At 38.5% G+C, this 20,544-nt stretch overlaps 2 protein-coding genes across 5 annotated transcripts in view; one reads left to right on the top strand and one right to left on the bottom strand.

Annotated features, from left to right (window-relative positions):
- Positions 1-5,401, top strand: part of LOC107549268 (protein jagged-1b) — a 66,588-nt gene extending 61,187 nt beyond the window's left edge. Inside the window, exons 10-14 of the mRNA XM_016230283.1 lie at positions 1,487-1,600; positions 1,875-1,921; positions 2,014-2,181; positions 3,570-3,720; positions 3,831-5,401. Coding sequence (XP_016085769.1) covers positions 1,487-1,600; positions 1,875-1,921; positions 2,014-2,181; positions 3,570-3,720; positions 3,831-4,273 — 923 coding nt within the window. The 3' untranslated portion in view covers positions 4,274-5,401. The remainder of the gene's footprint in view (positions 1-1,486; positions 1,601-1,874; positions 1,922-2,013; positions 2,182-3,569; positions 3,721-3,830) is intronic.
- Positions 5,402-7,921: 2,520 nt separating this feature from the next.
- The window catches only part of tbrg1 (transforming growth factor beta regulator 1), a 17,923-nt gene continuing 5,300 nt past the window's right edge, over positions 7,922-20,544 (bottom strand). For 2 of the 4 annotated variants that reach the window (XM_016230279.1, XM_016230278.1), the window contains exons 3-15: positions 15,846-15,903; positions 15,680-15,762; positions 15,533-15,569; positions 15,195-15,257; positions 14,406-14,618; positions 14,262-14,332; positions 13,128-13,360; positions 12,894-13,033; positions 12,614-12,760; positions 11,280-11,377; positions 10,852-10,962; positions 9,162-9,325; positions 7,923-8,765 (exon numbers count right to left, since the gene is read on the bottom strand). In XM_016230279.1, the coding sequence (XP_016085765.1) occupies positions 8,680-8,765; positions 9,162-9,325; positions 10,852-10,962; positions 11,280-11,377; positions 12,614-12,760; positions 12,894-13,033; positions 13,128-13,360; positions 14,262-14,332; positions 14,406-14,618; positions 15,195-15,257; positions 15,533-15,569; positions 15,680-15,762; positions 15,846-15,903 (1,504 nt within the window). In that variant the 3' untranslated portion in view covers positions 7,923-8,679. Of the gene's footprint in view, positions 8,766-9,161; positions 9,326-10,851; positions 10,963-11,279; positions 11,378-12,613; positions 12,761-12,893; positions 13,034-13,127; positions 13,361-14,261; positions 14,333-14,405; positions 14,619-15,194; positions 15,258-15,532; positions 15,570-15,679; positions 15,763-15,845; positions 15,904-20,544 lie in introns of all 4 variants that reach the window. The other 2 variants (XM_016230280.1, XM_016230281.1) reach the window with 2 other exon arrangements.

The following is a 20,544-nucleotide window of genomic DNA, read 5'->3' as shown; positions in this document are numbered from 1 at the left end:
AGGGTATATAGACTAGAAAGGCACCAAGGAATTAAATATAAGAAACCCTGCAAAAATATTACAGAAACCATGAGACCACCACCATGTTTGCCATTTCAAACCACCAAATCATAACAATCATATCCAGAGATGGGAAACTCAGCTTTCTGGGGAAAGTAAACACATCTTGTGTTAATAAATTCCATATCAGCACAAGCCACATTGAAAATATTCAGCAGCATCAGTGCTCCACTGACCATTATCCGTTAAACCACATCAGACAATTTCATGCTACAGTGTGCAGTGGATTTAATTGCTGAATGAAGAGGACCTGTGGTTGGATCCATCGCTGATGTTGCTGACTGCTGGGAGAGTCTCTCTCACACTCCATTGCCCCGAGGCCCAAATCAGCTGTGGCTCTCTGGAGTGTATCAGTGTCTCTGAACTGTTGACACTCTGGGAAATGCAGTCATGTGTCACAGTGACACCTCAGAAAACAGCCGTTAGCGTCAGCACAAAGAGATCTGTCTTTGAGAGTGAGTTGTGTGTTTTAACCGTAGACTGTATAAAAACATGGACGTAGTGTCCGTGATGTCACCCGTAGATTTCCGAAGACTAAGAGCATTTTTGAAGCTCAAAGTGGGCGGAGCGGGCCATCGCCATCTTGGCAGCGCGTCACCGCGCGTCATTCCCGTATAATCGAAAATGAGCAAAGAGGCGGGAGCAGGTTGCTGAAACCACGCCCACCTAGCTCGACGGTGGTGACAGCAGCGCCAATTCACCTGTCACTCAAGTGGCCACGCCCTTAATTATGCAGAATCAAATAAATGCAGCCTTGGTGAGCATAAGAGACTTCTTTTAAAAACATTAAAAAATCTTAACGAACCCAAACCTTTCAAAGGTAGTTTATATTATAAAACAATTCTTAGTCTAAAATTTGATTGGATGAGCCATGTTGATTGCTTTGACTGCACATTAATTAAAATTTTTGTTAATTTGGCAAGCAAATGATTTTTGATTTCGTTATTTTAGCAACACGTTTGGCTAATTAACTATTTCTTCTGTTAATGAATTATAATTATCATGCAATTCTTTATTGAATTTCACTTCAGTTCGTACAAACCACATCCTTTAACCATGGTAACGTCATATTGGAAATAAAAATTGTTATTTTGCATCCAGTCTTAAATAAAATGTCTTAAATAACTATTGTCAGTCCAGAAAAAGATGTTAAAATTTGTGGTGGATATTACTTTCACTTCATTAGTTCTACTGGAAATTGGAGGTCAAGTCGAGTGCATGGCAGTGTGGGATACACTGTACCCGGCTCATTATGTTCTGGCGTATACTGCACATTGTGGCAAATAAAGAAGGTCATCTGGGTATTGCGTTTCATAAAATTTACATACGATGCCAATTAAACGTATTATGTACTGCAGATATAGTAGTATGGAAGTGTGCTAAATATAGCCTCACTTTATCACTGTGCTTCTTTCCTCTTCCTTAGACACTAATGAATGTGAGACTGGCCTGTGTGTCAATGCCCGTTCCTGCCGTAATCTGATTGGAGGATATTTGTGTGACTGCCTTCCCGGTTGGTCGGGACCAAACTGTGACATCCGTGAGTATTAGATGTGGTTTTCACAGAACTTGCAAAAAAAAAAAAAAAATTTAGCTTTAAATCAAACATGATAGTTTCAGTGGTGGTGGGAAATGACTTCAGGATGAACTCGTTGTGAGTTTGTTCCCACCGCAGTCTGTTCACACAGTCATTGCAGATTCATACTTTATTGATGAATGTAGTTAGCTAGTCTCTTTCTTCTGTGAAACTTGTAGGTTTCCACTTGGTTGGATTTTGATTTATTGATTTATTTTAAATATCATCTATTCAACAGGGAACAGTAGCTGCCAGGGCTTGTGTCTGAATGGAGGACACTGTAAGGTAAGATGCGATTCATCTCGATAAGCTTACTTGCACCTCGAGGATGTGAAGTTTCTCCTTCAGTACAGCTAACCTGTGTGTTCCATGTGCAGGACTCTCAGTGTGTGTGTTTGCCGGGGTTCTCTGGTAAACTGTGCCAGACAGCAGTAAACGCCTGTGACAGCAACCCTTGTGTAAATGGAGGGCAGTGTGTGGAGCGTCAGGGTGACAGAGGCATGTTCTGCAGCTGCCCGCTGGGATACACTGGCACCTACTGTGAGGTGAGAGATGGCTGCTTTTTCTTCACCACAGTTAGATTTTTTTTCAGCTCAGAATGCTTAACGATCACATGAACTGGAAGTTGTGAAGACTTCAGAATTGTGGCGAATTTCAGAATAAAATAGAATGGAATGAGAATGCTTGATTTTAGTGCACATCCTCACATTGTCTAGCTTGTAGCAGATTGGTGGTTGGAGGGGAGTGATTAAGGACATTCTACCCAAAGGAACGTATTTCCAGAGGGGAAGCAAATTTTCAGAATTTGACTAAAGATTACAAAGATATTTTTTTTCTGTGGATTAATTATTCATCACAAAACTAGTAATGAGTGCTATCAAAGTAAATAGGGTCCGTTTTCATTTTGTGCTTTAAAGGGCTAGTTCACCTAAAAAAAGACAAGTGTGCCATTATTCACTCATCCTGTAGACTCGTCTTTAAAGCTTGAGATTCTTTTTAATTGCTTGGAAAAGAGCAAATACATTTTTTATGTACTAAATTCTCTTTGTGTGCTCTACAGAAAAAGAGTCATACAGGTTTAGAACAACAAACTACTAATTTAACCCACAGGTTTGCTGTCTTTTATGACTTTCATGGTACTGTTGACTGGCATACTCTTCACAACTAAAAATACAAATCTGAATATATTTTCAAACACTAGGCCTCATACACTTGGGTGACTTTGAAAATGGTTTCAGAGAAAAACTAGGCATCATACGCTAAGCCACTGAGGATCATACTTTACCAGACTTTCAGATAGTTCTGAACTCTACAAATCCATGCAGAAACATGTGCCTTATTTCTAGGAGATGTGTGAAAAAAAATAATGAGCTGTTCCAAATTTGAAATCTGTTCCAAAATTAGCACAAAATATCAAACATATTTAATATATTCAAACTGGATGGAATCTAAATAGAAAATTCTGCCTGTTTCCATCATACACAACACAATTTTCTGAGAAATCTGTCAACTCTGACTGCCTAAAATCTGCAGACTTTCTGCCAGTAACATCAGCCAATCTAGACTGCAAAAATGAGGGCAAAAGCCGTGTAGTGTATTCCAGCTCTTACAATGTTTAAATGTTCGTCTTTCAAAATCTAACCGACAGCGATGACAACACTGCATATTTGCATGCTCAATTGTGATTTTTTTCTTTCATTTTTGCATATATTTGCATACTGAATGTTAATTAGCATTTTAATTCTTGCATCTATTTAGTCATCTATAGCTACGCCTAAAACTTGACCAATATTATTTTGCTGCCTTGCAAACACTAATATAGCATGGAAATGCAGCTCTATTTTGTAAGATTGTGACTTATGCATAGCTTCTGAATTTATCAGCGTCCATATTTTAATAGACAGTAAAATTAAATCACGGTTTTATACCTTAGGTGGAACTGGATCTTTGTAATCCCAACCCCTGCCCGAAGGGGGTACCATGCCGTAGTACAGAAGAAGGCTACAAGTGCACCTGTCCTGAGGGTTACTTTGGAAATGAGTGCCTGAGCCTGAAGAATCCATGTCATGAACTCCATTGCCAAGGTTAGGAGCATAAATATTGAAACATGGTGGCACATAAAAAGGTGAATAAAACAACTTTAGTATGTATAACGGTGTTGGAATGATCTTTCTCTGCCTCTCTTTCAATTCAGGTGCAGTGTCAGACCCAGGTGGAGGTGGGTTCAGTATTTATATGGTGTTGGTGGGTGTATTTGCCCTGCTTGTGGCAGGCAGCTGCTCTGTGTGCGCACTACTGCTGTCCCGCCTGCACCGCCGCCACCGGACCAAAGCGCAGCTACGTACTTCAGCGCCTGAGGACAACGCCATTAACAACCAGCGGCAGTTCTGCACTCTCATCCGTAACCTCGACCACAGCATGGCCCTGCTGCCTCCTGCCCAAACAGTGCCCACCTCTGTGCCCACTGTGCCCATGCCAGTGCTCTGCAGTGAAGATATTGAACTTACACTTTCTCCCTCAGCTGTGCCCTCTCCAGCCCTAAAACCAGCCCACGGGCCCAAGCTGGACATTTGCAACCGCGAACGGGAGAAACTAAACCGTTTCCACTATGCAGAGAACCAGGAACTGGAGGTGTGACCGCACTTTGACCACTGGGAAGGATTCTGACTTCTTCTTTCTAATCAACCTCTGCTGGTGAACCTTGACCTCTGAGCTTTGCATTACAGAGAGGGTTCAAACTTGGAAGGGAATTATTGGCACAGTCACAGGCTGAAGAAATTGTACGGACAGACAGGGTCCAAAATTTTAACACACTTGTCAATGGTGGGTAAACTCAGACATAAAAAATATGACATCACAAAATTCTGGTCATTAATCATAATTTCCAAATAAGTTATGGACTTATTTAGTAGACTGTTTGATTTTTAATCACTCACGTGATTTACATCAGTGAGGATGAGATTATCATTTGTATAATTCAATTTAAAACATTCATTTCAACATTCACTTTATTTACCCCAAAGCCATTTTATGCACATTTTGCACTTGGCGAGTGTTCATTTCGGACCCTGTCTGGTTAACAGCAAGTGTTTTTAAGGCCAGCAATTCAACTTCTTGGAATCCTGGATACTTAAGTGTATTTTATCGTGTTTACACCTACATGTTTTGTACACATTTGTTTGATTGTAAGTGTGCGTGTGTTTATGAGCGTGTAAGTGTATATGTATGACTGTTTGTGGACGGTTTGCCATACATTTCCACAAAGCCATGCACATTATCGCAACTCCCTGAATTTTTGATACTTGTGTAAAAACAGTGTAGTTGTGTCCGTGATTGACATTTGAAGGAATTATGGAGAAAGATAGCAGCGGCGTCTGAAAAAGTGCCAGGTGACATCCTTAAAATCTCGCTAATTATTGCCTGTCATGTTGGAGATGTACAAGATTTTTATCTTGGATGTATATAGCACCATTGTACATATTTTGTACATATCAATTTTCACCATTTTTGTATGCTGACTCCTTGCAAAAATCGCCATTTTAATTTCCTGTTTTCACTCTTTCCACTCAAGATGGTATTTGCCGCAAGATCGAATTGTAGGCTAATTAAAGTGCTTTTATCAACCAAAGCATGTGTTTCTGTGCGTGTATGTGCAATTGGTATATCGGGGTGTGTGTGTGTTTGGTAATCTTGTTCTGTATTACTGACGCTTATTGTCTAATTGCCATTTGGTAAGCTGTGTGAAGTCAATAAAAGGAAACTTGTTCACAGAGCGTCCTGCTCCTAACAGCAGTTTACTGTATGTGTCAGTGAGTCAGCGTTCACTTTCATGTTCACTACCTCCAGTATTATAGCATGCTAATTCATTCATTTTGTGGGCAGATTTTTTTTATTAGTTTCACAGTACGATTTTACAAAATAATTTTGATTGGATGGTTAAATTCAATGAACTGTTTACAGATTCATCATTCAAATATGCTCCTTAAAGTTCTCATGCTGCATTTTACACGGGAGTGTAAAAAGTAGAGAAATTGTATTTGTTAAATTACAAAAAAGTATCCAAGGCAAAAATAGTCCACATTTAATTTTACGATCTACCTATATATATATCTAAATTAATAAATTCTCAGTATTTACACTGAAAAATGTAATTGCCCGTTTAAATACAAGAAAACAATCTTTTTACATCAAAGACATTTTTGAAATCACAGAAAGATTTAAATCAGGATGACTTATGCACTTTTTATTTTTAAGTCTACATAAAATTGTAACGGAGTAAAACGTATAGTTATATTTCCTTGCAAATGTAAATGAGTATAAGTATTTGGTTTTAACAGAACTCAAGTGAAGTACAGAGTTATACAGTACTATCACTTATATACTTTAAACCGCTGATTTCACGTTTTTATTATTATTGTACTTGATTTTATCACAAAATCAAGTTAACAGTAAAATGGTCTAACACTTTGTGAAATGGTAAAAAAAAGCACTACTTATGCATTTGTTTTTGCAAGTTGGTCCAAACTAGTGATAGTGATTCACTAACCCAGGTGGAGGATAAAGCTATAAAGCGTGTACTGACGTGCATTATATTAGTGTATAGGGAACGTGAGTCAGAGGTCAGCAGAGAGTGAGAGTGCCAGACTCGTGAGTGACAAATGAGAACTTTGACCTCTTACAGACAGGGAATGGGCGGATATAATTCTTGCTTTCCTGTTCCCACCCGTCCGTGAGGAAATGTAGGAAGTCCAGTCCTCTTAAAACACATAAGTGAGCACACTGTCACACTCACAAAGACAGTAATGAAGCTGGGACCCCCTCCCTCCACACCTGCCATTCCTCAGGATACCCAGCCCTCCCCTCATTGACTGCATTGTACTCAAGACCAGCAGGTCAGCATCTGAATGAGTCTCTTTCCTGTCTTAGCTGTCAATTGTCTTTAACAGGGTGAGGTCACAGTGACATGAGCTTTTCGGTTAGGTGCCCTTAAAGAGACAACGATGTGGCAAACCACAGTGACAACAGCTTCATCTGAGTGACAGGAAAGTATCCAGGGTTTGAAACGAACAAAAGCAGGTGAAAAATCAACCATGTCTGGTAACACATATGAACACACTAGCCAGTTTTGTGAGATATGATTAATAAATGATGTCTTTGAACCAGGAGCTAGATCAGCAAAACAAAGCATAAAGAGGGTCTACATCTTTAAAATGCTTTTCTGTGTAACAATGCACCACTTTGCATCTGCCGACAGCACCCTGCTACAACTCCAAAAGCTGTTCAAAATCCTCAATTGCCTTTGAACGAGAGTACAGAATGACGCATCTTATGTGCGATACCTGCAGTATCTGCAAACAAGGATTTATTGTACAACAGAAAGCCATTCAATGATTCAGAATCAAACTATTTAAATCTAAGCCGTGCTTTCGAAAATCTGGTCTAGCATAAGTTCAAAATGACCACCCTGTTGAAAAAACCAGCATATGCTGGTTAGGTATGTTTTGACGCTGGGATGCTGGTTTAAGCTGGTCTTTTGCAGGTTTATGCTGGTCCGTTGCTGGTTTAAACTGGTCCTTTGCTGGGTTATGCTGGCCCTTTGCTGGTTTAAACTGGTCCTTTGCTGGTCATGTGCTGGGTTATGCTGGTCCTTTGCTGGTTTAAACTGGTCCTTTGCTGGTTTATGCTGGTCATGTGCGGGCAAAGGACCAGTTTAAACCAGCAAAGGACCAGCTTAAACCAGCATCAAAACATACCTAAATAGCATATGCTGTTATTTCAACAGGGCAGTAAATGTATTAGCCAAATAGGCTGGTGAGTGAAAATGTTCAATTCAAACCCTGAAAGTAACACGTATAGTCAACTACAGAATAGTAATGAAGAATGATATGATCACAAAAACATATCTGTGAACTCAGTCAGTGTTTTCTAACCTCTAAGGCTTTCGGGAAGGTCAGTGCAGTAGGAAGAGAGTTACGAAAAGGAAAGTGTCCTCAGAGGCAGAGCACGTTTTTTTTTGTCTTAGGCAATGTAAAATGCTAAGTAATTGAAAAATAAGACCAGGAAAAAAAAGCATTAAAAATATTAAGAGTGACTAAAAATGAAGCGTTCAAAGCTGTTAAAACAACATCAAGATGTGAAGCAACTGCCAAAAATGTACAACTGATGCAGACATAACACACAAAATATGAACTCTTCGTGAAATGGATTTATAAGGCACATTTATCTTCTATTTAATAAGCATTTGGTGTGTGAGCCTTTGTGCTGTAGATACTGTCAGTGAGGTGCATGATGTGAAGTCATGTTTTTCACAGCTCTACAGTGACATTTAGTGGTTGTCTGAGGTATTTTAACCTCGAAAGATTATAATACATTTTCTTCTCATTCCCACAAGATAAAAGCATGTCTGTCAGGGTGTGAAACTTCAATCGTTTAATATATTCTGAAATATTACATTTAGCACAGAATGACATTGCATTACAAATACCAATAGAGGTGGAATGACAAAATTTCTGTTATTCGAGGAGAACTGTTCTCACGGTACAAAGCCTTCTCATCACATGCATGGAATGACCCACATAATGAAAGATGAAAGCCGTAAGGGCTTTGCTTATTGTATTGTGTAGCTTCTGAAGGAGCCTTTGAGCTCTACAGAACTGGCAAAACAAGTTGAAATCTTAAACTTTAACACTAAAAGCTTAAGGGCTGATTTAATCCACCATTTTATGTCTGTTTTATCTGAAGTATTTCACAGTAAAGACTAGGATCACACTTTGATAACACACATTAACAGTACAAAGAATAACAACAGACCTGACAAGGATTTTGCTTTGTTATGTAAAAATAGTCTAAAAGCCATACTCCATACTGCGGCATGCAGGGATGCATCCAGTTTAACCAGCATTATTTGTTTCATATTGCAGATCTGAGTGCCACATAATGAATGATATGATAGGCTTAATTATAATGAGGTTGCGCATCTATAAACAGGACCCATCTGGATATGAATCACTTTGAAACTGTCAGACAAAGGTGTTAGAATAAGCTCAAGTTTTGGAGAGAGACGTTACAGCAGTCTGCAGCGCTGCTGAGCTCAGAAGGTGAGACGAGATGTTAGGCTGTTGTGGACGCACTGTAAAAGAAACAAAATGTATTTATATCCTTCATAAAGCCCATCAGTTTAATTATAATGGTTACAATCTGCTTCAGCATTTAAACCTGGGGTTTAAAAGACAATTAATACTCAGTGATATTTTTGAATTAATGGCACTATTGGATGAACACATAATTGAGCTGGATAATGACACAGCTGTCTTCTGTAGAGCTGCTTATACCTGAATTGAACAGCTTGATTCATAATTAATGACCTATGCAACATTAATACTGTTACTTTTCTGTTTATTAATGTGAAGCTGCTTTGAAACTATCGGTATTGTAAAAAGAACTATATAAATAAATGTGACTTGAGAAACAGCAATGATATAATTATGCAAAACTCTTTTGTTGTGGTTTGTGGTAATTGTCTGACCTGTGCTGCTGTGTTCTGTTGTAAGGTTCTGACTGGTCAGGCTCTCCTCACAGCTTTGCACTTGCTGAAAGGACTCAAAGTTCACAGATGCATCATCTTCCGAAAGGCCATGTGCCACCTGTCCGTCACCAGGCCGACAAACCTCAAAACGCACCCACTGATAACTGAAGTAGAGAGGCAAATAGATACTTAATTAATATTGTCATTAATAAATTGTTATGATTAGTGTTGTCAACTAATCTATCAGCGGATCCCTAATATATCTGCTCACAGACGGATCCGCTGATAGACGCGGCTTTCAGACACTTCTGTGTGTATCTGTGTAAGCGCTCGGTGAAGAGCGTGCAGCGAAGATCATTGTACCCAATCACAGACATATCAGTTGAGCACGAGAGCACAATGGCCAATCAGAGCGGTTCAAGAATCTGCTCAACAGTGCTCAAAATGCTAGCAGCAAATGCTGATATCATCACATTTTTTATATTTCAGTACCGACATCAGTACTTTTGACAACACTAGTTATGATCATTGTTATAATCTAAAACACAGGTTTTCAAACCCTGGGTCGCGACCAAGACTCCAGACTCTGGGAATAAGAAAGTGGGAACCAGCAAACTTAACTTTAATAACAAAACCAAAGTAAGCGGCAGCTGCCTCACTGCAGACTGCTCCATAAACAAACTAAACCACAATGTAAAGTCCCAGGCCTGGTCTCAGGGGAAGTCGTGGCCTCATGGTTAGACTGTCAGACTTGTAACCCAAAGGTTGTGGGTTCAATGTCAGCAGGGATTGTAGGTGGAGGCAGTGAATGTACAGCGCTCTCTTATACCCTCAATACCATGACTGAGGTGAGACCCTTGAGCAGGGGTGGGCAAACTTGGCCCTTCCAGGTCACTTTCCTTCAGAGTTTAGCTCCAACTCTAATCAAATACACCTGAACCAGCTAATCATTGTCTTCAAGACTACTAGAAGGCTACAGGAAGGTGAGTTTTATCAGGATTGGACCAAATCTCTGCAGGAAAGTGGCCTGGAATGGCCAAGTTTGCCCATCACTGCCCTTGATCAAGGCACTGAACCCCTAACTGCTCCCCGGGTGCCGCAGCAAAAATGGCTGCCCACTGCTCCAGGTGTGTGTTCACGGTGTGCGTGTTTGTTCACTATTCACTGCTGTGTATGCACTTGGATGGGTTACATGCAGAGCACAAATTCCAAGTATGGGTTACCATACTTGGCCACACGTCACTTTCCTCTCGCTTTTCACTGGTTGCCAGGTCTGCAAAGCAAAAACCAGCCCAATTTCTAATGAAAACTAGCCCAATCATGTTTTTTTCTCCACGATTTTCCTCTCTGTTGAAATCGCAGACTAAACAATCTGCAGAAACAGTTCTAAACTGCAGATCTATCTATCTATATGAATGTGTATATATATATATATATATATATATATATATATATAGGTTGCATATATTTAAAGGGGGAAAAAAATCAACCATGTCTGGTAACACATATGAACACACTAGCCAGTTTTCGAGTTATGAATAATAAATTAGTCACGTGCGTGTGTCTGTTAAGTCCACAAGTGTGCCATTTGGGACAGGGTCTTTTTCTAAAAAAATAAAATAAAATAATACATTTAAAAAAAGATGATCACATTATTGTGCCGTGTAGAATAAAAACGAATGCTACTCACTTGCTGCATTTGCGGGCCCCAGGACAGCTCTGGATCAGGTTCTGAATGGTGGGGTGAGAAAAACCAAAAAAGTCTGCTCCAGATGGGACAATATTGGTCAATGGTTTACCCCTAGAATAAGAAAAATCATGATCAGTTTGGGAACATATTCTGTGTAGTACAAATAGTGAAGTGGTTACAGGGTTAATCAAAAAACATTCCCAGGTAACATTCATCTGGACTTAAAATAAGGGGGTGGGGTTAATGCAGGATCATTTTAAAATATAGGAAATGTATACTGTGAATTTTTAAATGGGTGTGGGGGAAACTGCAAACAAACAAACAAACAAACAGAAAGAAAATCCTGTTGAGGTTTCTGGTGAAACATTTGCTTAATTATCATGAAAATAGCATCACAGAGTGTCTTAAGTAAATCTACAGGACTTTACCTTCGGGCAGCAATGGCTTTGAGCAGGTTTGCGTGGCAGGTGAGGGCTGATGAGCCCACTATTGCGTTCTGTGGATCATCCTCTGGTGCAATCTCAAACTAAATATTACAAGAACAAAAAAGATTGAAGTTTCTGTTTAGCTCCAATAGTCAATTTCTGCTGTAAGGGTTTACAGACAACTTCATAACCAGGGTTATTTCACCACTTTTACTGCCATAATTACAGAAGTACAAGCACTGATGTTTTAAAGCGGTCATATGATGCTTTTTTAAAGATCATTATTTTGTGTATTTGGTGTAACAGAATATGTTGACATGCTTTAATGTTCAAAAAACACATTATTTTTCACATACTGTACATTATTGTAGGTCCTCTATGCCCCGTCTCTCTCAAACGCTTCGTTTTCTACAAAGTCCCTCCTTCCGACAAGCGCAGTCTGCTCTGATTGGCCAGCTGACCCAGTGCATTGTGATTGGCCGAACACCGCAAGCACTCGTTGGAAATGTAACGCCCCTTACCATAATCGCCAGCTTCATCTTTCAAAATAAATGTAAAGACAGAGCCCGAAAAGGGAACAGAGTCGCGTGACAGACACAGTGATGAAGCTGGTATGTGTTTGCAGTATACAAGCCACGGTTAAGACAGCTGACTCCACTGTGATGTGACCCCCCCTCTCTCTCGCGCTCTCGCTCTCTCTCTCTCACACACACACATACGATGTGCAAAACTCCGCATTTGAACAGTCAATAGAAAATACTTAAAACTAATAACAAAACAGTAGCTGATTCAGAAGTGCCAGATTATCATAGCAAAGTCAGAATTACCTCCTCTCCTAGGTTCACGAAATGGTCGTCCATAAAATGCATTGCTGTTCTGTTGTAAGTAATCTTAAAGATTCCTAAATGCATCTACTTTCGGAAGGCCAAATAAAGTGCTTTTGCTTTCGCCTAGAAACACACAGCGTCTCCCTGACATGCTGCTTCAACACTAACTGCGGTAACTGAAACCACGCCTTCTTTCTTTGCGTGCACATTTGGGTGGCATTATGCTAATATTTCCACATAGTGAGGTAGATATGTGTTAGAACGAGCTGTTTTAGGGGGGCGTGGCAGAGTCTTAACTTTGAGAAAGAATATCTCTTTGGTTTTGAAACTTTAGTCTTTGCAACTTCAGGGATCTTATCTATGCACAATCAGCTTGTAACACTCCAAAGAGAAAGGAAAACTTGAAATCGCATCATATGACCCCTTTAAATGGAATATGGTATGTCAAACTGCAGGATGTGTCTACATCAGGTCAACTATCCGTAAGTATGCATATGCATAATTGTGCACCTGTGGTCCTTGACCACCATCTTTGATTTGGCAGGTGTAGAGGCACTTCAGATCAGGGTTCTTCATGCTGGCGAAAACTCTCGTGCTGCAGAACCCCACGGGATAGATAGCAGTTTCGTCATGAAACAGAGCCCTGTCTGTGATGATCTACGATTAAAAACACAAACTTATGAGCATCAGTAACAAAACATTTCACTCTTAAAAACCTGCTGCCTCACTGTGAAGAAAACAACAGTTATGACCTTTACAATATTACATTAGAGCTGGATGACTTTCTGACCTCCCCTAGGCTGTACACAGTGAGTCCGCCAAGCACGATGGGAAAGACCGGCCTCCCGGAAGAATCCAGCGAGATGGGCTGCACGAGCTTGCGCAGTCCTCCTTCCACAACCCTCCTTTTCTTACAAATCTTCTTCATGACTAAGAGTTGAGCAAATAAACCTTAAGTAACACTGAGTGACTATTGAATGTGCAGTCTCAAAATACAGACAGATATATTGTAGAAAACACTCACGTTCTTCCCTGCTGTTCTCTCTTCCCCTATCCTTTCTTTCTTTTTTGGGTCTCTTCAAAAGGCTGTCTTCAGGTCCTGAGAGTCCAGTGGCCTGGCTGTGACTCCCTGGTAGAGCAGTGCCCCCTGCTGTGCTGGAGCTCAACGTGACCGGTGGATGTGTGCTGCAGCTGGGAGTCGGGACAGACTCTCCTTCAGCCAGAGACTGATACTGCAACAAAGACTTCAGCAGGAATCTGGAGAAACAGGGTGAGAACATAAGTGGCTATATCTTAGGAGTCGGGAATGCAACTAATGGTTATTAGGATTACTAATTATTTTTACATATTTGATCTGGTTGACAAATCATACTAAAACAGTACCATTTAAGCCTTTATTATTATTATTATTATTATTATTATAAGCTATTATGAACCTTTAATCATTTAAGGTAATACAGGCTTTTTGGTTTAAATTATATATAAACTATTGTTATCGTTTTCAAAATAAGTCTCTTCTGCTCAACAAGGCTGCATTTATGTGACCAAAAATACAGAAAATAACAGCAATGTTGTGAAATATTGATACAATTTAAAATAACTGTTCTAAATTTTAATATATATACATTTTTAAATGTAATTTATTCCTGTGATGGCAATGCTAAATTTTCAGCAGCCATTATACTCCAGTCTTCATTATCAAATGAAATCGTTCTGATATAAAGAAATCATTCTAATATGCTGATTTGGTGCTCAAGAAACATTTCCTATTGTTATCCATGTTGGACACAGTTGTACATTTTAATATTTGTGTGGGAACTGTGATACATTTTTTTTTTTCAGGAGAGAGTTCAAAACAACAGCATTTATTTCGAACAGAAATATTTTGTAACATTATAAACGTCTTCACCGTCACGTTTATTCACTTTATTGCCTCCTCGCAGAATAAAATTATTAGTTTCTTTTGGAAAAAAAACAAAAAAACAAAACAAGGACTTTTGTAAAGTATGTATGAATGTATGAAGAATTTAGGAAAGAAAACATATATCCAATACAAAACTGGACTAAACAGCTCCTCTGAGTTTCAGTACAGCATAATTAAAATTTTCATTTTCAATCAAGTATATTTTGTAATAAAGATAACCGAGTGTGGATGTACCTCCTTTCTTCTTTTGCCCGGACAAACGTCTCTTCCAGGTGAGCAATCTCATCATATAGTGCTGCATTTTCCTGTGAGTCAAAGGGCACCAATTCAAGAACGGTTACCATAATAATGTCTAAAGTAGGCTTAACTTTTACTTACAAATATCATGGCACGGGCAGCCTTGCGCAGACGCATGTACTTCAGCCGATACTTCTCATTTTGGTTCTTGCGATTACCCTTCCTGACCTTAGGCCTGGACTCAGTGTGGCTCGTTGGGGAAGGCAGGGGTCCCAGGGACGAGCCGGAGCCCGAACTTGAGAAGGTCGACTGGGCAGAGAATGCCTGCAATGCATGCTGTCTCTCTTCATCAGTCTGCATATGCGAGTTACAAATAATCAAAGAGTTTTACACACATAAATACAGCAGAGCTTTTTGTCAGATTGGAAAAAAAGCAGAACGGTTTATTACAGCTTCAAATGGGTGTTAGGCAATTAAATTGCTGGAATCGATTTAAAAGTGAAGTGTGTCTTTTGAGTATGATGTTCAAAGTAAGACCAATATAAATTAACTTCATGAAGAGTATACACATAGCAGTTCTGTTGGTTTTTGTGGTCCAATATGTCAACATCTAGTTGATCCAATGGAGTGTGGGCCAATATTTCTTTCATGAAAATAAATGTTTAACAACTGGCAAAACACACACTTCACCTTTGAAGTTAAAATAACATCAAATATAAATTGAGATGATCATGTTTGTCATTGTTTGATGCGGACTCCAAACAACATATACAGTACAAAAAAAGAAAATGATGATTGGACAGATTTCTAAAAAGCAACAGCAAAAAAAAAAAAAAAACAAGAACAAAATGTGGTGCTTAAGTAAGTTTCATCCTAATACAAAGTATTTCTAAACACTGACAGCTAACTGACATGTGCTTATTGACTTACCAACAGGGCAAAAACTCCATTTCTGCTTTCAATCCTCTTGAAGCGTCTGCTCCCTTTCTGTGTCTGTAACACACCGTAAAACTAAAGCAAATGCTGCAGGCTACTTCTCATTTAGACTCTCTTAGCGACAGACTGCTCTGACTTCACCCTTTTATCCTATGTTAGTCATTCTAAAACTTTAATGAATGTAATTATGATAGACAAATACAAATGAAATCATGCACTAAATTAAACACATTGCTGGTACTGAATGGAAAACAAAGTAAATATGGCACATGACTGACAGGTAACAGCATGACAGCATCATAAATAAACCTGGGCCAGACTGCGAGTCTCACCTCTCGATACATGACCGCCTCAAGGCTTGACTTTGCACTGTGAAACCGTAAGAGAAACAGTGCATATCTTTACATTTGTGCAGGCCGTTGTAATTTTGAAGATATAAGCCGAAGGAAATTTGAATAGTTTTAAAATAACTTCTTTACTTTGACTGCACCAGTCCACGATCAATGATCCGTTGCTTGATCTCCTTGATGTGCATGGGCCGCCCAGCCTCTTCAAGAACAATCTTAAAGAATCAGAAAAGTCAATGACTTGATTACAAGAAATGTATGTGAAATAACAACAGCATGATTTAAGGGAGATGTTCACCTGAGCAGCATCGAGCCAAGTGAGATTCGGTTTATCTGCAACCTCATTAGGGGTTTCACTGTAAAAAAAAAATAAAAATTGCAGCAGTATATGACATACAATATTTCACATACATCCACCATAGTTTGTAATGTTGTATTTGTAGGCCACAGTAATGCGGTAATCTCACTTATCAGTGTAACTATTATTTATAGTATTTCAATAGTAATAAAATAATATTAATTGATACTAAATAAAACCAGTGAGATGCATAGCACTTGTGAAAAACAAAGTGCACTTAATTGTATTGAATGTGTACTCCAAATCTAGTAAACAAAAAACTGTCCTTTCAGGTAATAAAAGGCCATTTAAGTGCACTTAAAAAAAAAAAAGAGAGTACACTTTCATGACTGTTTCTTAATGCTTAGACACATTTTTTATAAAGTACATTTTGTAATAATCCCAGATAGAACACAAATGTCTGCAAGACATCTGTTAAAGATCACTTCATCTGGGGTCCGTTCTTCGTACCTTGCTTAATACATCTGAGATGATTCGACAGATGCCAGATGTTTTAATCATGATAACTGATCTCTGGCTAATTTGGTTCTTCAAACAATTTAGCAGATTTGTATAAAATATCTGGATTACGTTGTCTGAGATTGTTGACATGTTCATTGGAAAGGGCAGATATATCGATACTCAAAACCAGTGTTGGACGCATTACAAGTAACGCAAGTTATGTAATCAGATTACTTTTTCCAAGTAACTAGTAAAGTAACTCATTACTTTTTAATTTACAAGAGAATATCAGAGTTACTTTTTCAAGTAAGTAACGCAAGTTACTTTTTTTTTTTTTGTCAATTTATTGATTGAAAGCTCTCCTGTCCCCATGTTGAGAGAAATCAGAAGATGTTACTGTAGTTCTAAAATAAATAGGAATATGCATTAATTCATCTCACTCAAAACACAGATTCAGTATTCCTCAAAATGAATACAAATAATGCATCTCAGAATATGATGCAAACCTGCAATAATTCAATGTTAAACAACACAAATATCCTTTATGTATTTAATCCCATTCTATTAAGCAATGTCTTTGCTTCTGACCTTCGATGATCCAGTTCAACTGTACTAATAAGCAAACAATTACTCTAGAGTCTAGACAAACATTTGTGTGTCTTTTTTTATTGCTGAAGTGTGTTGAAATGTCTTCTTCTGCATTCTACTGTACGGATGTAAATGTACTTTCCCTTCAGCCTGAGGCTTATTCATTTCACTTTTGGTGTGAAAAGGCTTTTATATTTGCCAAAAATAGAACTTTTTTTATTTTAAAAACAAACAAGCAAGCCATGTTCAGATTTAAAAAGTAACGCAAAAGTAACGTAACACATTACTTTCCATAAAAAGTAACTAAGTAACGTAATTAGTTGCTTTTTTTATGGAGTAACGCAATATTGTAATGCATTACTTTTAAAAGTAACTTTCCCCAACTGCTCAAACCCATGATCAGCAACGCAGTGATTGGCTGGCGGCAAGACAGCAACGTAATGACATCATATAATTAAGATCAAACAAACAGTCTAACGAGTAAAATGACATAAAAGACCTAATTGATAAATTAAATGTGTTAATGTTTTTTAAATGAGTCCCAATTTTTTTTTTTTTTTGTGCAGGCTTTGTATTTTTCAATGTCAAGAGTATTGTAATTAGCAATTCATTTAATTTTAAAGTGGATCTGTTATACGTAGCAGCATTAATCAAAGTTTCTTAATCTATAAGATCCATCTTAAAACATAACTGTGTTTAAATGAACTGTGCATCATAAAAGCATTTTGAGATCTGAGAAGCAGCTGCATCTCCTGCCATGTATCCAGACCAATCCGTATAAAATCCCACCGCTCAAATGAATGCACGGCTCTGACAAACTATACGTAATGTGTGTATGACTGCAATAAAATTATCATGAATAAATCTCTCAGTAAGTAAAATTGACCATGTCTATTTTTATAGATTACGCAACATTTGAATTATTTTCGAAATAATTAAAAAAAAAATTTTAATTGAACAAAGAAACAAAGCTTTTTTTAAAATAACCTTTATTCCACCCTCTCATCAGGCGCAGGTGTCCTCATGGGACATACATCAAACTTGTTTGTGCTATACCTGTCATTTTCATGGAAGCTACCCAAAGTTCTCTGGCTCACCCAAATTCACTGGTACTGTCCAGTGGAAAAGCACCTGAGACTCACAGTGTATTAAGGCATCCAATATCGAAACAATCAACATATTGAACAGTCTATTGCTTATTTGCTATAGTCCTAAATTTTACTTTTTAGAAACAATCCTGGATCATGTCAAATCGTCAACAATAAAATCCAGCTGAGTAATCCATGTACAAAGAATGGACCCCTGGAGAGCATATGCTGTGTACAAACTAGAGCCCGACCGATATGGGTTTTTTGGGGCCGATACCGATATTAGGGAGTAAAAAAAGGCAGATATCAGATATATCGGCCGATATTCTTTGTGTATATTATAGTACAGTACCAGTCAAAATTTTGGACACTTTCCCATTCGTGTGTCCACACATTTGACTGGGACTATATATAGAATACAGTATATCCATAAACAGAATATATATACATAAACACATTTTTTGCAATGATCACTCAAATGTGGTGATAAACACCAATAATGACGTGACAGAGATACGTAATGGAGGCAGGGCATTTAACAATAAACTTTATTATCCAAAATGAGTCTGACATCAATGCACTGAACAGTAAAGTTGAAGTTTATTCAACTTTAATTCAATTCCATTCAACTTTATTCTGTTAAAGTTTATTTCACTTCGAAACATTCATTCACGGATTTGCGCTACTGTCTTCACACACAGACGAAACTTACTAGAGAAGTGTGAAATAATATACCTCTGTAAATAAATACAATATATTCACGTCTCGCGCACTTTAATGCCCTTTGAATGTAACGTGTATGTTCCCTTGGAACTGGAATCATGGCGGAATTTCATGTGAAGTCCACTTCGCAGGGCACTTACGGTCGAATAAGACAACGCTTGAATGCTGCTGCCTGAACAAGTCCTTACTGAAGGGAAAGTGTTGACTGGTGTCACTATCTAGCGAACGCGCCGGCGGATCTCCACCAAATTCGGGGGATCCCTTCAGCTCGATGAGCCCTCTCCCCCCCAGGATCGATTGATTGGTCACCGCTGGACCGCGAATTTAACCACCCATAACTCCCGAACCCTATCTATCGACGCGGGTGTGGTCTCATTCGAAAGCGGGCCTCTAGACGTACTCGATTCGCGTTCGAGAGGGTTCCTTGAGCTGAAGGGATCCCCCGAATTTGGTGCAGATTTGCCGCGCCGTTATGGAAATATGGCCGTTCAAATTTTTTATGGTTTTCCATAGACTTAAGCTTTAAAGCGTTTCATCCAGGTCACCAGTAGCAAACAATGGAGCTCGCTCTGCTGGACAAACTAAGTTATTACACCATTTCAAGCATTTTATCTGCATTATATGTTCTGTAAAAAATGTTTAATATCGGCCAAAGATTATATCGATCGGGCTCTAGTACAAACATCTGATAAACATCAGTTTTTCAATCATTCTAAATCATAAACATCTTAAAGACATTTTCTAAACGTCTATTTGACAGCCGATAGGAAACGTCCTATAGACCTATTGGAGATGAGCAAACACTCTAAAAAATACGTCTTGCAGATGTAAATGCAGACGTCTCCGTGATGTACGTGTGCTATCAGGAATGTCAAATCAAAAGACTTACTTTATATGGATAGTTTAGCCAAAAACGAAAATTCTGTCACCATTTACTCACCCTCAAGTTGTTCCAAACCTGTATGCATTTCTTTCTTCTGCTGAACACAAAAGAAGATATTTTGAAGAATACGGGTAACCAAACCGTTTCTGGTCCCCATGACTTCCATAGTCAATAGTCATACCACATTCTTCACAATATCTTCTTTTATGTTCATCAGGAGGAGGAAGCTCTGAGGGTAACTAAATCCGTGTATCATTCGATCATTCGTTTTTTAATTTAATAGTGAAAGTAGAAAAATTAGAAAACAGCTCCTTCAGCTTAAATTTTCGTTTTCCGTTCATGGGTGGAAAAAAATAATAAACAGCTTGAATATTTGATTTCTACATGTGGGTGGGAATTAAATGCCCCTTTCTGCTGATTGGTCAGCCGAAGATCAAACCATGCCATCATCAGTTCTCCTGCAGCAAAATAATAGTCCTCCGATGCTGCAGTTGTATGGATTCTTAACGCATTTATTGCAACTACATTTAATCTTTTTTTTCATCAAACAAACCGTCAAATGAATAGCTCGACACAACTCGTACCTTGTGGGGCATTGTCTAGACAGGGCTTTCTTCTGTGCAGATATAAATTCTATTCTTTGCATCAGCTGAGCATCTTTCTGGTGCATGTCGCAAACATGAACCACAGGGAATACTCGTTTTTTAAAAGGCTTAAGTTAGATTATTTTACATTAAATTCATATAAATCACTTTGGAATAAATCACAGTAGGCCAATGTATCATGATAAAAACAACAACTTTACAGTCTGGAAATACTTTAGGCTATAGCAATATTAAGGCTATATTATTTCTTGGACCCCCTATCACTTTAAGAACTGCTGGTCTACACAGAAGAAAGACCTGTCTAGACTCTG

Source organism: Sinocyclocheilus grahami, unplaced genomic scaffold, assembly GCF_001515645.1.
Source record: "Sinocyclocheilus grahami isolate Dianchi unplaced genomic scaffold, SAMN03320097.WGS_v1.1 scaffold367.1, whole genome shotgun sequence".
In the NCBI taxonomy this organism is placed as follows: Eukaryota; Metazoa; Chordata; class Actinopteri; order Cypriniformes; family Cyprinidae; genus Sinocyclocheilus; species Sinocyclocheilus grahami.
This window is presented reverse-complemented; position numbering and strand designations above follow the sequence as displayed.